Consider the following 16,660-nt stretch of genomic DNA (forward strand, 5'->3'; position numbering starts at 1 on the left):
ATATTTCAATTAACAGTTAACCCACACATAATATGAACAACGTATAACGTGGATGAATATCAAATACAGAGCATTAACATAAAAACTATACAAAATAAATAAATAACATCATATAAATGATATGCATATTAAATAATAGACGTAAATTATGTTACTTAAATTACATAATTTGTTCATTGAAACTTTGTCAGACCTTTATTGATTGAAACAAATATTAACATTATTTTACTGGAAACCCATGCTTTATAACTCCAGTAAATCCTTTGCATTTCTAAGTGCTCTTTAAGTGGATTTTTCTCCCATAGCTGTATACAGTGTATACATTATACATGAAAAAGACAGATCTGAAAGAACACCGCAAGATCTGTCTTTTTCATATATAATGTATACAGTATATACAGCTATGGGAGAAAAAAAAATAGGAGACAACTTGAAAAAAGGTAATGTAGTCACAGCCTTAACATGAAATATTAATGACAAATAACAGAACAAAGCAAAGTATGAAAATGATGAGCATATAATATGTTAAAAAAAAGTTAGGTGTGGCTATAAACCAAAAAAATGTGTTAATTGTAATAGTGCTAATTAAGGTTTAAAAATGCTAAACTACAAACAAAAACTTGGTTGTCCTACAGTATTGTCATATGTTTTGTGTGTGTGTGTGTGTGTGTGTGTGTGTGTGTGTGTGTGTGTGTGTGTGTGTGTGTGTGTGTGTGTGTGTGTGTGTACGTGTTTTTGTGACATATCAGGACACAAATCTGTATAATGACATGGGTATGACACAGGTATTACAAAAAGGAGGTGAAATATGAGGACATTGGTGACGTCCTCATTTCTCAAAATGCTTATAAATCCTACAGAATGAGTTTAATCAGAGAGTAAAGCTGCACACAATCTCCTGTGATGGTTGGGTTTAGGGGTGGGGTGGGGTGAGGGCAATATAATATACGGTTTGGGCTGCATAAAATGAATGGAAACCTATGTAATGTCCCCACTTTTCACAAAAACAAACATGTGTGTGTGTGTGTGTGTGTGTGTGTGTGTGTGTGTGTGTGTGTGTGTGTGTGTGTGTGTGTGTTGACATTGGATGAACCTGCTTTGCTTTAAGTTTCAATTACACATAATATGAACAGTGTGTGTACTTACCATGAAATGTATGGTATTGAGTCTGGCTGGATAATTATGATCTTAAATTAAAATAAACCTAAACTTGGAATTTCATAGCATAAACAGCGCTGATGAAAATATCCTGTTTATGTTCTGCACATTTTACAAGATCCATTCTGTGTAAAACAGACCCTGGTACTGTAGCAGGTGCGACCTCTAGTCCTGGGGAACTAGTTAAGATATAGTGACATCTACTGTCCGGTGCTGGAAATCATTTTGCTCAGTTCACCCAAAAGTAAATAAATAAAAGTAAACTGTAAATTTACTCGCCCTCATGTCAGATCTTCAAATCCCTGAAGACTTTACATTTAATATATTTTTTTTAAAAAGGAGAGGATTATTATTAATATTTATTATTATTATTATTATTGTGAAATAATTGTATTATGTATTTCCCCAAATTATTCCTCCTCATTTATTAATAAAATAATGCACATACTGTTTTTTCTGACCTGTAAAAATATTTATATTATAATTATAATACTTATTCATTCATTTTCTTTTCAGCCTAGTCCCTTCATTAATCCGGGGTCGCCACAGCAGAATGAACCGCCAACTTATTCAGCACATTTTTACACAGCGGATACCCTTCCAGCAGCAACCCATGTCTGGGAAATAATATATATTTATAAATATTTATATTCTATAATATTTAATAATAAAGTGATGACTTAGAAAATACATTTGACCTGCCATTAAAACTGTACATGCGTTATTTCTATATTACCAACAGCAGAACAAGTCAGATCATATATACTGTATATAAAAGAAAGACTAAGCAGGTGTAACGGAGCGTAGGCTGAAAGAAGGAGAGAGAGAAATGAAGCAAACTCTGTCTGATTTGAAGGTTCTGGTGATTTGTGGAGTGCCACAAGGAACTACGCCATGCATGAATGGGCACAGTTGGCGAGAGGAATCAAACTGTATTCAGAAGTGATCCAGGGTCCCTCAGCAGTTGCTCTGATCCCCAGAGAGCTCACTGCGCATCGCTTTCTCTTGTTGGCATGACTACTGAAATACAGTATTGCCAGGAAATGTAAATAGGAAATGTATGTGCTGAAATTATAATATAAAAATATGGATGTGGGTGGAAAAGACAAGCAAATAAGCAAACAAATTTCAATGCAGACAGTTATTTTACATATTTATCTGTTAGTTTGGATGCACTTTTGCTGCTAATTGTTGACTTTGAATGAACCAAATGAGTGTACTATCAATTTTTAAAGGAATAGTTCACCCAAAGATGAAAATGTACTCGTTATTTACTCATCCTCAAGTGGTTCCATATCTTTGAGGTTCTTTCTTCCGTTGAACACAAAAGAAGATATTTTAGAGAAAATTGAAAATTTGTAACCACTGACCTCCATAGTGGGGCTGCAAGTGGCGCAGTGGGTAGCACAATTTACTCACAGCAAGAAGGTCGCTGGTTCGATCCTTGCCTGGATCAGTTAGTGGAGTTTGCATGTTTTCCCCATGTTGGCGGGGGTTTCCTCCGGGTGCTCTGGTTTCCCCCACAGTCCAGTTGAATTTGGTACGCTAAATTGTACATAGTGTGTGTGTGAATGAGTGTGTATGGATGTTTCCCAGTGATGGGTTGCAGCTGGAAGGGTATCCGCTGCGCAAAACATATACTGGATAAGTTGGGGGTTCATTCCGCTGTGGCGACCCCAGATTAATAAAGTGACTAAGGTGAAAAGAAAATGAATGGATGACATTCAGGAAAAAAAAATAATAGAATGGAAGTCAATGGTTACCAGTTTCCAGGATTTTTTTAAATATCTGTTTTTTTGTTCATCAGAAGAGGGTGAGCAAATGATGACAGAATAAAAAAAATGGGTGAACTATTTCTTTATGCTTGGTTTTTGGTTAGCCAGCCACATTTTATTTATAAATCTTTTACTTACTTTGAGCTAGCATATCTAGTATTCCTGCTTAGTATAAGGGTACATTTACTGTATATAACAATAACTTAAGTAAAATTAAAGCTTTTTATTATTGCTTTGTTTCTAAAAAAAAGACTGAACGTGTACAGTAAAAAGGTTTTGTAAAACTTGTGCTTTCTTGTGCATTTTCAAAAGTTTGGATTTTCGGCCCTCTTAAATCACTCTGTTGTGTAAATAAACTGTCAAATGTGTAAATAATACACTATTTTTAAACGAAAACTGAACTTCAAAGGATCTACAAATATCAGATTTTTTCCAGACAGTCTTTAATAAAACATCGTAAAAAAATATATATATATTAAAAAAAAAAAAATATATATATATATATATATATATATATATATATATATATATATATATATATATATATATATATATATATATATATATTAAAAAAGGAAAAAGAAATCTTAGTATATCATATGGAATCATTATTCATATTAAACTTTTTTTTTCCATTAATGTTTATTATTTCTTCAGCACCAACAACTTCAACACAATTTGAAAAAAAAAAAAAGGGTACTGGGTACTGAGTTGTGACAGGAATTTGCTGCCTAAAACATATGCTGTAATATTTGGCGGTTCATTCCGCTGTGGTGACCTCTGAAATAGACAAAGACAAAGGAAAATGAATGAATGAATGTTTTCTAAATTTTTAAATAAATAAACCTCTTGTTTTCTGTGGTGAGCAAGATAAAAAGGTTTTTAATTCTCCCTCTCGTTCATGCAGGATTAAAGCTACAACTTGCTACCTAAAGGTTCCTTTAATCCCAGATGTAAGTAACAATCACAAAAACACAGACCTTGACTGTGATGGCTTTTTCACTAAGGCTATTTTAATATTACATTCCTGTTAGTGGATTTATATTGAATGACAGTATCATTTCTGTCTGCTTAAAATGACCTCATGTTGAACTCAATGTCTTCCAGCTTAAAGACGTCAGAAATGAAATGCTTGTGAATATTTAAAAGGTGAGCATATTTAATTGAATTATAAATTCATAAAGATGAGCTAAAGCTTGGCTAAATAAATAAATAAATACTGTTAGTTTTATGGGGTGTTCTCTTATGCCAAAATACAGTAATAATGTGAAATTGTGACGACATTAGATTATCAGTTTTGTGTTGTAATAAGTTTAAAAATATCTATAAATAATTTTAAAATTAATAATAAAAAACACTACTTTTTTCAGAATAATTACTCGTCTTCAAAATGATCCTTTAGAAATCATTTTAAAACATTGATTTAAAGCTTTGTTCATTATATTCAATTTGGTATATTCATATTTTGTGTCTTTATATAATTTAAATAATATTTTATACTTTAGTTGATGTGTAATGCAGCTGTGTGAACATAAACAACATCTCTGAATGTAATATGCTCAAAGTTCAATGCAAAGGGAGACATTGGCTTTTACAGAAACTACAAGAATATACATCCGGGTTAATGAAGTTATGCACATTCACCCTGCGGGGTTTGGTCAGAGGCGCTGTAATGTTATAGCTATTTTCACAAAGCTTCCAAAGGACATGACACAAAGAGAAAAGTGCGTAACTTTAATTATGTTCCAAACTATTCGAAAAATAAATGTAGCAAGCATTTGACAAAGAACAGCTTCCAGAATTTCTCCCAGTTCAGTGCTGGATTCGGCTAAAAACTTGTCAAAGGAGCAGCTCCCACAAGCAACAATTTAGCTACAAATTAATATTTAAATGCTGTAAACACCCACATTCTTCAGCAGCGCTGCAGTGTCGCTCTATGCAGTGCTTTCCCTGAATTTATATTACTTACACATGCTTGTTCACAGACTGTTCATACACACACACATACACAAAATGCCTATTTTCTCTTAAAGGAGCCCCACTCTATTTTCACTCGTTACAGACAGTTGTCAGATTTTATTTTAGAGAGTATAGGCATGAGGTTCATCCTTTTCATTTTCTATCTGATTAGGACAGCTACTCTAACTGACACTATTTACACAGCAGAGGAGGCATGTGGAGGCATGACGCTTTACTGGTGACATGAAGCCGATCCGTGTATCACAGCACATTATGTTAGCTGACCAATCAGAGCCTCTTCAGTGTGGCCATTTCAGAGGAACTAGGAAAAATTACATGTCATTTTCATGTTAGCTGAGTAATACTAAGATATATGAAAAAATAACATGATTTTCTGCAAGTGAAGCATGAGCACACCTTGCTTTGCATCTTATAAACACAACAAAGGCTTACAAATACACTGTGGACCAAACCTTTAAAAGTTAATTAGTTTTAAAGTTTTGGAAACTAAATGAATTTCTAAATTTGTACTTTCTTTATATTATTACACTTAAACATTTTTCCTGTTGTCATTTATATTTACAAATTTACCTTCATTGACAATTCAGAAAGATGAGTACAAACAATACAGTATGCTTTAAGTAGTGTTAAGTAAGAAAAATGCAATTTTTTTAAATAAGCATATTTTTCAGAATCCTTTTAATGAAAAAATTACATTATGCATTTTATACATTTATATGGATTATTATACATTTACTGTCACTTAATGCATCTTTGAATAACAAATACCATATCATGAGTAGTCATAACCATTCTGTGCATGTTTGTTTATACTCTGTTTAATAGTGCTAGAAATAGTTTAATTTCTGCTTTTTTACTCATAGTTAATGCAGCGCATCTTTAGAAATTCATGGTTGAGTACAATTCTACAATTTGATTTTTAGAAATATTTTATATGGTTTCCGGACCTGACAGGTTTCTGGTGTACTCAGCTGCTGTACGCGCACTTACCAAGAATTACCCATCTCAGAATCTGACCTGTCATAACACCGCATGCCACCCTTGCAGACTTCATGGCGGTCTGGAGAAATATCTCCATATCTGTGAGTGACAGTGCCATGTCCCCTTACTGTGAGTGTAGTGGAGCGTGACCCCCACGCGGAGGGCCCCCTCTGCCTGTGTTGGCCCTCCCCACAGCAGGGGTCCCATTATTGGACTCAGCCAGCCGGGTGTCAGCCGTCCCTTCTTAATTCACAGCGACGGTGCATTCACTCGCACATCGCATGGATACACAGATCCAGCTGAGGTGAGGCCGCAGAGACCAAACATTCAAACAAATATGCAGATACGTGCAATCAAACTCTGGGGCCCAGTTTTCCCTGGTATCAAGATGCATTTTCTTAATACAGTCTATAAGTGGACTATGTTAAATTCAAGTTTATGAAACAGATCATTTCAATCCCTGATTCTGATTGGTCGAGACACGTTTGAAGCTGTTCTAAATTACTCTGCAAACCTGTGACCTCATTACATCAGTACAAAAACTATAGACGATTTACCAACCTACGTCACACATGATGTCACACGGGTGCCCGGTTGCAAAAAAAGATCGGCTGCAATAGCAAACATGTGGTGTTGTGCAGTAGGATGCCAAATTCGACGTCTTTGGCTAAAACGGAGCTGAATGAATTGAAGACCTAATTAGAAATGCTCGACTCTAAGTTCACACTATGCTGACTCATACACATTACTCGTTTTTGATTGCATCAATGATTTCAGCATAAACAGTTAAACATGGTTAATTAAGAATAAAAAGTGAAAGTGTAAGTTATTAAGGTAAAGTTGGTTTTATATTCAAACATTCATTCAGTGATAACTTGTGACACTCCCGATATTGTTTACCACAGAACTTTGAATATTCTGTCAGAAATAACCTGCAAGTGAGTCTTGAAAACAACATTAACACTTTATTTGACTGTGAACAATGTTGTACTTTAATAGTCACTGGCTGCTTATATGATTTCGCTATTTAGAGTTTGCAAATAATACTTTTATGAAATTATATTATTTAGGAGAAAGTCTGAACGTGCGATATATAAAACCAACTTTACCTCTATGTGTAAGTTCACATACCCTGCCGTACAAGTGCAGTTCGCTGTCAGAATGCAGTTGTTTTGCGTGTTGATAATTATTTACCCAGGCCTTGTACAGTTCCATCTTTCCATGTCTTTGGCTAGGCAGAACTTCGGTTTTTAGCTCTACATAGTGTTAAATCTGGTAATCATGGAACATTATTTCCTTGCACATGACCACACAGAACAAAACTGTGCGCATCCAAAGACTTGTAGGCCTTTAACTTCCCTCTTGTAAAATCAATTGGAGCTTCAATGAGATTGTATATTTCTGGCTAGATGCTTGGTCATTTCGTCTTATCCAATGTCTATTGGGAGGGTGCAATCGCAAATGGACCTTTCAGATGAACGCCGCTCATTTTAACGTTAATTTTGCCGAATCGATGTGCTTATCACTGGGTGATGAGCTGTTTTTATACACTGAAAGCATTATGTAAATGATATATATATATATATGTAATATGTAATCAATATATCTTATTTCTAAGACAACAACAAACTCTGTACCGCATCAGATGTCATTCCCTCGCTGTAAATGATAGCTATCCCGTTTTTTTTTTCTGCCACCTCCCTGCGTGCGCATCCTGAATGTTTACAAACATGGTAATTCGTCTATAGAATACACAAGATGGGTCACTTGTATGGTTTTAAATGGGGAATCAGTGTAACAGTCAATATGGCGAATGAAGCCCCACCTTCTAGTACGAGAACCAATTAGCGATCGCTATAGACTGACATTTCTCCAGGGAAGGGACTGGGACCAGATGTGAATTACTACAGATTTTGTGTGAATCAAACGTTTAGAAATGAAACTAAAGAGACAGTTGTTGCTTAATGTATTTGTTGTTTTATCCTATGAAATTCAATCGTAAGCTTGGCAATCAATTTTGGAGAATTTGATGCCAAAACATACCCGAGAAACTTTTCAAAGATGGCTGCCGAGTGAAATGACTTGCCTTAAAGGGACTTTGATCAGTATTTCTGCATACACTCTAAAAAATTACGCTTTCAGTTTGTTCAAACTACTTATTTAAAATGAACTGAGTTTTTTTGGGATAACTTAATTGTTTTATGTTTTATTTGTAATAGGTGTCCCAACACAAATTGTGTGAAACCCAGCAATTTTTACAGTGTATGCTGTTACGTCTATGCTGCTCAGCAACCACATGTTTCAAAAGTAAACATTTAGTAATACTAGAAAATTTGGACCTTGCTGGGAATTGTTTTGATCCTCGTGAGGAAAACGGCTCATAAATCACACAGAATTAAGTATTGTAAAAGTGTAAAAATGCAAATTAGTTCTTGTTAAGGCTGGGTTTAGGGGTAGGGATAGAGTAGGAGGATAGACTAGTATAAAAATACTTATGTCTATGGGAAGAGTCCCAATAAAGATATTTGTATGTTGTGTACACTCACTCAAAAAAGCTTGTTTAAACTACTTATTTTTAATGAGCTGAATCAACACAATTCTTGAGATTTTTGGGGGATAACTTAATTGTTTTATGTTCTATCAACTTAAATTTGTAAACACAATTAAGTTACTTTTCGGTGTTTGTACAGATTTTGTGAAATAGATTAAACTTGCTAAGTCAATAGTAACTGTTAAACATGTGTAAAAGCAATAAGTCCTGTGAAGCCCAAGCCCAACGCTACAAAATGCATAATAACGCACTATGCCTACTTATGGTTTTTCTCTTTTGATCACCTCTAATGGTTTAAAAAACGATTTATTGATTTGCTTATATTAATGCATATTGTGTAAAATTTATTCAAAACAGCTTTAAAAACACATAATAATCTTTATGGAGAGAAAGGACACCAAAACTGGATGTTTAAAATAGGATTTATTTTAGAACTTACTGATTATGAGCAAAATTACAGTTGCTATTGTCTTCCTTTGATTAGCTTGTTTTCCTATTCAATCATAAGTGTAATATGCATCTGATTACATTACTACAAGATTTAAATGGGACGACATGGTGGCTCAGTTAGCACTGTCACCTCACAGCAATAAGGTCGCTGGTCGTCTGTGTGGAGTTATATTTGAGTGTGCTGTTTTGTATGTACTGTATTTATCATAGTCATTACATATATAGTCATTACCTTATATGACCCTAGTACACTGTAAGTACACGTTCCTGTATACACATTCTTATCCTGTGGTATTTTTCAGTGACTCTTTCTGCAGGGTACATTGTTATGCTAATAGGTGGTGGTGACAAGTGAGTCACTGAATCATTTATTTGATTTGTTCAAACACACATTCACCAAATCACTAAAAAGGTATTTCTACATAGTATAAGTGTGTAGCATGAGTGCATTCTGGGGAAAAAACATTTCTGCTTGTTGTCCATGACTTTCCAGTCACTTTATCACTATTTATTAATTCCCATTGAATAGTAACACTTCAGATTTTTTTGCCAGAACAATGAAGTCATTGTACTGTGATTTTGTTTGTCTTTTGTTGACTAATCTTGCGTTAGAAAGTATGTGGTTTTGGATTCAGCCTCTGTCTTTTATGAGTGAGTCAAAAATCATACATGAAAAAATATTGTAGTCATTTATAGTAAATACTAGAGTGTTTTTGTTATAAATAATTAATCTGGAATGGTAGTTCCATAGTTACCGTGGTAAAACTACAAATATAGTAAGAAACAAATTATTCAATAGCTATCCAATCTTTTCTACAACTATATGGTATAAATTAACAAGTGTACAGTAAAACTAAACTATACTACAGTATTACAGTTTATCAATTTACTATAGTAAATTCTCCAGTATGCTACGCTGTAAAAAATATGCAAAGTTTTTTTTTTTCCTCATATATTTATGTTTTTGAATTGCATTAGGTGACCTTTTAATTAAAATAATGAAAATTTTGAGAAAAACATTTTTCGTTTTTAAAATTTTTAGTAGTTTAAAGTGATATTTTGTCTGGGTTGGTGTTTTATATTACGGTACAAAAACCTATTAATGAACTTCCAGTTCATATTCTGTTATTTTACAGCCTTTTTTCTCCATATATTATTTCTTATACATTATATTATTTCAAACTACTAAAATGTAAGCCACTCTAACTCAACTGTAAAGTTGAATTTTCAACATCAAAATTTGACAAAGCAAAGCTTAACACCGCGTAACACAAAAAAGAGCACAAAATACAGAAACTGTTGATTTACAGATATTTTTACAGTGTAGCATTCTTTAACAAAGGGTTGTAAATACTACAAATATATGTAGAGTGTAATACACTTCAATGTGGTTCAAAAACAATAACTACAGTGTTTTTTCATGTGGAAGGTGTGGAAAAAACGATCCATCATATTTAAAAAAATTCACTCAAAAAGACATTTACATACTGTCTCTGTTGGTTCTTATTTTGATTATAAACACAGTAAGAGTTCACTCAAAAAAAAATTATGGCATTATTTACTTCACCTTTACCTGATCTAAACCTGTTCCAAAACTTGCATTTGTTTTCCTAATACAGATCTCAATGGTTTCAGGTTTTCAGATTTTTTCAAAAAATCTTCTGTGTTCAGCAGAAGAAAAAAACTCACCACTTGAGTGTGATTAAAATAGTAAGTAAATTTAAACTTTTGGGAGAACTACCCCTTTAATCAATTGCTTGTGGCCACTACAAATTAGTGTAAATGTGTGTAGCAAGAATTTGTTGTGACAATCTTTGGTCAGGGCCTCATAGAAAATTGGTGTCCAAAACTATTGACTAACTATTTTTAGTGGTGGAACAAAATAAACTTGAAATACTCATACAAATGAACCATCTCAGTAATATACAATCATTTAAACTCCAAGGGCTTAGTGGCCACATATGTGGACAGCACATTTTAGCTCTTAATTGGCTATTTAAAAATCTTTGAATGTTTTACATTTTGATACAGACATACAGTGTCATGCTGCAACTGTTTTGCAGCATATGAAATGTCCCAAAAACTATTTTTAATTGTCTAAAAAAGGGGAAAAAAATGTTTTTACTCTCTGATAATCAAAACATGTTTCAAAAATGATATGTTATATATGCATTAAAAAACAGTCACGAAAAAGTGTTTTATGTAAATTCGGACAACAATTCCACATATATGGACATCATTTTTTCTTAAAAAGTACATCATATCAAAAGAAGATACTTAGGTTTTATTCTAATTGGGTTCCAATAAGCCCAAATAGCAAAGAGAAATAAAAAAATGCATGTAAAAAAAGCTGTTTATGCCTTAAGAGGATGTGAACAACAAAATAGAAATATAGCAACCCAGGCTCATTCTGATTATGTACCACTACATACATTTCTGGGGAGCGCCAAATATGTCTCAAGAGCTCAATTTTTACATTTATTTTTGCAGTTTTTTTTTTCGCGAATTCACCAGATGCTGATGTGTACGCTTTTTGAGAACTCAAATTTCTCTCGAGCGTCATTCATGCCTGCTGTTCTTGCCTAAATCCACCAAAGGCCACTGTCAACTGACTGTTTGACTGACTGGCCTATCGACTGACCCACTGTCCTCCTTTCCTAAACCCAACCAGTAGTAATTTAAAAAGCTCCGATTGACCTGCCCACCCACCTCCCTAAACCCAACCGACAAATTTAAAAAGCAAAATCGAAAAAGAAAAGCCCTTGCCTGATTTTTACCACATTCTTACCCTGTTATTTACATGTTTATTATATTTTTTGGATTTCGTCTTTTTCCCGCTTTCTGGAACCATTCTTCTCTAACTCCGTCATCGTGGTCAACTCCGCTCTTTGTCTCAAGTCCACTGACGTACATGGTGAGCTAACTGGACAAACTGGTAACCGCGGAAAAGCTGTCCATACAGAGGTAAGCGGTCAGCTAATGAGTGCGAAAAGGAACGGCATCATACCATCCTGTAGCGTTCATTTTAAAAACAAAATGCAGCCATGTGTACTTCTGGCTACATAATCACCAGAAACGTATATAGGGTTACGTTTTCAGAATGAGCATATATTGAAATAATAATATAGAGTAGTACCCTAATTTTCTGGATTTGGTTAGGAGTTTGCAACTCTTAACAGCAGGTTCCCACAGGAGCGAGACTGGCCTGTCTGTGTTTGTTTATGTGTGTGCTAGCAGAGATGGCAGACATGCCCTTGTTAGCTCTGCCCTTCTGTCTGCCACCTCCACACTGACATACAGACTGAGAGATTATACCCAGTGCCGCTAATCTAGAATAATCCACATCCCAGGCAGCGATGCTCTCAGCGCAGGGGAATATTCTGGCAACGCTAGCAGCTTACTGAATGATACCAAAACAGAGCATCGTGAAGTCCCATTGAGTCAAATGCCAATGCAAATCCCCCACTGGGTAGAATAATAACGGAGGTAATCATTTTCTGGCAACCCGATTAACAAACACTTTTTCTCATCGCAAGCGTTTGTTGTATCTGTGGGCCCAATGAGGACAGACTGGCAACCTTGAAACCCTCCCAAGTAAAGGGGGTCACATATGGTTTGGGACCGCATTCGCTGAACAGTGTGTGTGTGTGTGTCACAGATGTGTGGCTCATATTGTTTGTGTGTGCACTGAGCAATCACGCTTACGACAGTGGATATTTGCCATTATTTTGCCCCATTTTTGAGACCCCCAACTGAGGGACTGACATCCATGGCAACAATTAGCGGCAATTACAGCCAAGACAGTTTTATCGTGGCATTGAGTAGATTTACTGTAGCTATGTGAAGTGAAGTGTGTCCTATCCTTCATGGACATCTGCAATCGGACTCCTGAGAAGCAGCTCTCCTCTTGTGTACTATATTTCTCAGCAATTGGTCAATTAAGTGGCTCTTAACTTCCATTTTACTCTCCGCCCACTCTGAATGCAATTACGTCCTTTCTTTTCACATGGCCGATTACCAATGCGGGTCCATTAAAATCAGATTTGCATAATATAGCATGCTCTGTGGCATCAGGCTATAACAACACATTAATCAAACAGAGGGATGCGTGGCTGTAGGACAGAGTCATCTTTTAAGACAGTATTAGAGGCCGTCAAAGCTCTTTGTATCCCGGGTGGGATGTCGTTTCCAAGAGTGCGCCCTTGATTGTCGCCCTACATGCTTTCTGGCCGTCCTTGGCTCTTGGCACTCGGCAATGGAGCCAGATGTACATGGATGACCCTGCTCCATATGTGTTGGGAGGATTAGGGTCAGCTGCTTAAGATTCACACCCAGAGTGATTCCCTGTCTCTCCTTCATGCGGCCTGTGAAAGAGCATAAAGGGTAAATTCTGACTATATAATCCATGAAATTGGGACTAATCAACTTTTTTTTAAATCTTAAATTGTTTCATTTTGGTGAGTACAAGTGATTTGTTGCCTCAGGTTGCTGTTTTTAGCTGATATATGAGTGTACTATTCATCTGTTCAGTAGCTCATCTGCTTCAAGTTTAAGAACCGGGACACACCAATGGTAAAAACTAGTGCAGCCAACTGAAACGAGAGAGTGTGTATTAGATAATGTATTGTTCCGCAGCCACTTGAGCAGTAGTTTGATTTTCATTCCACAAAAGTAAATCATAAGATGAAATATGTTCGGATAAAGCATAAACAAAGCAACATTTAGTACCATAGTTGGTCTAAATTTTTACTTGAATACGTCACTTCAGTTTTTGTTCTCGCACTCTGATTCATTGCTAAATGATTAAAGCACGCTCTTCAGCCAACCCAGGCTCATTCTCATTATGTACCCCTGTATATATATTTCTGAGTGCCAAATACGTCCCAGGAGCTATTTTATTTATTTCTTTTTTATTTTATTTTTTTGCAGTTTTTGTTTTCGCAAATCCACCAGAAGTCTCTGTGTATGCTTTTTCAGATCTCAAAGTTCTCTTGGGAGTGCCATTTGTGCCTGCTGCTCTAGCGCTAATCCACCAGAGGCCACTGTCCACTAACTGAATGACTGACTGACTAACTGATCGACTGACCCACCCTCTTCCTTCCCTAAACCCAACCAACAGTTTTCAAAAGCAATCCAGAAAAAGAAAAGCCCTTACCTGATTTTTAACACATTTTTAGATTTTACCACATTCTACACACTTAATGACGGCACTTTTATATACTGAGTCAGGCCAACTCGGTTTGTTTAAACCTGATGAAAGGAAATGTGTGGAGCACACCAAACCAACTAGCCAGGCCAACACTGACCAACGGCCCTAACGCTCCTCATGATGTGACCCGGTGTTCTGTCGATTTGTCCTACCATGTCAGATTATCTTATCTCCCATTCATAAAGTATGTAGCACATTTTGCGCAATAGGCTCAGATTTTGCTACCAGTGTAAATTTTAAAGCGACACAGTGCGATATGAAGCTGTAGTATCACCCTAACCTACCTTACCCCTAACCCCAACCTCAGAACCATTCAAATACAGTGTTGGTAGTATAATCTGATGGGTAGGATAAAAGGTCAGGACACCGGCTATAAGGCACAGTGCAAAGATCATCTGAAGATTATCAAATGTCCATGCACACATCATAAGCAACTTCATGTGAAAATTGTTCAGACACTGTGTTATATATGACCAGATTTTATGACCATTTAAATTCTTAAATAATTCTAAATTGTTTCATTTTAGTGAGAACAGGTAATTTGTTGCCTCAAGTTGCTGTTTTTAGCTGACATGAGTGTGCTATTCATCTGCTGCTGTAACTCATCTACTTCAAGTTTAAGAACCAGAACACACCAAGCCAATGGCAAGTGTACACAGGTGTACACAGTGCAAATTCCGATGGCCAGAAAACCATATGTCCATGCACACATCATAACTGACTTTATGTAAAAAAAATGTTCAAACACTGTGTTATATATGACCAGATTTTATGGACATTTGAATTCTGAAACAATCACATACAATTTTTTGCCACATCATGGACACAGGAAGATATTACTTTCTGAGCCACTCTTTTACTCTGTTGCTCTATCTGTCATTACCATAAGACCTTAATAATGATACCATAAATGTTTGTTATACATACAGGTTCTTTTTTTTATCACTGGCAAACCAGGAGGCCTGGTGTGTGAATTTTAATGCCTAGTCCACAGTAAACTATCATTTCTGAAGACCCTGTTTTGCACGATGCATTATTTGATTATTCAGCGTGTTTATTCTCCTGATTGGTCAGCTCCAAATGGATCAACAGATTGGCTTGTTCAAACAGACTCACCTCACAAAATCATGAATCTCAAACTTTTTTATGATTCTAGCCACAACTATGATAACAACCACACTTTCCATTCGACTTCTCCCAGTGTAAAAAAAAAAATCGAGTACAAGCTCATATAACAGCAAAAATGGCACCATGTACGTTTTGTGTGTTCAGAGATGCTGTTCTGTAGACCTCAGCTGTAATAAATGGTTATTTGAGGTACTGTTGCCTTTATGTCAGCTTGAACCCATCTGGCCAACTCCTTTGACCTCAATTTTGAACTGCCGTTCACTATTTCAAACAATTCTCTTTAAACCCTAGAGATAATTGTGTGTGAAAATTGTAATATATTTTTAGTTTCTGAAATACTCAAGTCTGATAGAAACCTACAAACATTCCATGTTCAAAATCCTTACTTGGTCTTCATCATCTAAGTGTCGTAAAAAAAAAATCAAGACGCTCCAGACCAGGCAACCCTTTTTTAATCATATATTGTCCACTTTTAGTGGGCGTGTGTGATCTATAATGTTGGTTTGCTGTTTTTAACTGACAGGAATGTCCCCTTGTGCTTTTCTTCTGCTCCAGTAGCTTTCAGTAGGTTTGATATGTTGTGTCTTTAGAAAAAAAATTTTTGCATACCCCAGTGTATACAGTATTGACATACTTTTGTCTTTTAGTCTGTTTAAACCAGTCTGCTCAAGCTTCTCTTCTTTCACAAAACCTCTGCCTACTAGTCATTTTAATGATTTCAAAATTTTCTGCAAACCATACACTTCCTGACTAAAGTCTTGTCATCAACCCAGTAGTAAGAGCAACAAATAACAACTTGACTTCTAGTTGATCATTTGGAAAAGTGGCAGAAGGTAGATTTTTCCAATGAATCATCTGTTGAACTGCATCCCAATCATCACAAATACTGCAAAAGACCAATTGGAACCCCGATGGACCCAAGATTTTCACAAAAATCATGATTTGGGGTTACATACAGTATGGGGGTGTGTGAGAGATTGATGGCAACATCAACAGCTTGAGGTATTAAGACGTTTGTGCTGCCCATTACATTACAAACCACAAGAGAGGGCAAATTCTTCAGCAGGACAGCACTCCTCATACTTCAGCCTCCACATCAAAGTTCCTGAAAGCTAAAAAGGTCAAGGTGCTTCAGGATCAGCCTATACAGCAGGCCCGGATTAAGAATTCAGAGGCCCCTGGGCACAATGTCTTGTAGGCCCCCTACCTGGTCGCACCCCTATTGTTAAATTAATAAATAAGAATAACATCATATTTTTAAAATAAAATTAATCTATTATGTATTGCCCACATTTTTAAAGTAAATGATATACAGTACATATTTTTCTAGTCTACATAGATTTAACAAATTTTTAAAGCATTTAAAGCACACTTTAAACAAAAAATATACTAACACAACTAGTGAAAATTATTGGATTTTAATATACT

General features: G+C 35.6%; 2 protein-coding genes across 55 annotated transcripts in view; both read left to right on the forward strand.

Annotated features, from left to right (window-relative positions):
* si:dkey-76p14.2 overlaps positions 1–16,660 on the forward strand; it is a 247,425-nt gene that overhangs the window by 199,767 nt on the left and 30,998 nt on the right. The window contains exons 6-7 of one of the 6 annotated variants that reach the window (XM_087272606.1): positions 3,841–3,886; positions 4,041–4,082. The exons of the other annotated variants lie outside the window; for them this stretch is intronic. The gene's annotated coding sequence lies outside the window, so the exon portion shown is untranslated. The remainder of the gene's footprint in view (positions 1–3,840; positions 3,887–4,040; positions 4,083–16,660) is intronic. 6 annotated transcript variants of the gene reach the window in all.
* The window catches only part of pnp4a (purine nucleoside phosphorylase 4a), a 232,772-nt gene that overhangs the window by 199,767 nt on the left and 16,345 nt on the right, over positions 1–16,660 (forward strand). For 23 of the 49 annotated variants that reach the window (XM_087272140.1, XM_087272147.1, XM_087272153.1 and 20 more), the window contains 3 exons: positions 3,841–3,886; positions 4,041–4,082; positions 5,868–6,198. The exons of 1 other annotated variant lie outside the window; for it this stretch is intronic. Coding sequence is in view for 14 of the 48 variants with exons in the window: in XM_087272147.1 (XP_087128273.1) it covers positions 6,176–6,198 (23 nt within the window). In the remaining 34 variants the exon portion in view is untranslated. Of the gene's footprint in view, positions 1–3,840; positions 3,887–4,040; positions 4,083–5,867; positions 6,199–10,530; positions 10,594–16,660 lie in introns of all 49 variants that reach the window. 25 more of the 49 variants (XM_087272142.1, XM_087272141.1, XM_087272143.1 and 22 more) reach the window with 3 other exon arrangements.

The sequence above is a fragment of the Danio rerio genome, chromosome 11 (assembly GCF_052040795.2).
Source record: "Danio rerio strain M-AB ecotype USA chromosome 11, GRCz13ab, whole genome shotgun sequence".
NCBI lineage: Eukaryota > Metazoa > Chordata > Actinopteri > Cypriniformes > Danionidae > Danio > Danio rerio.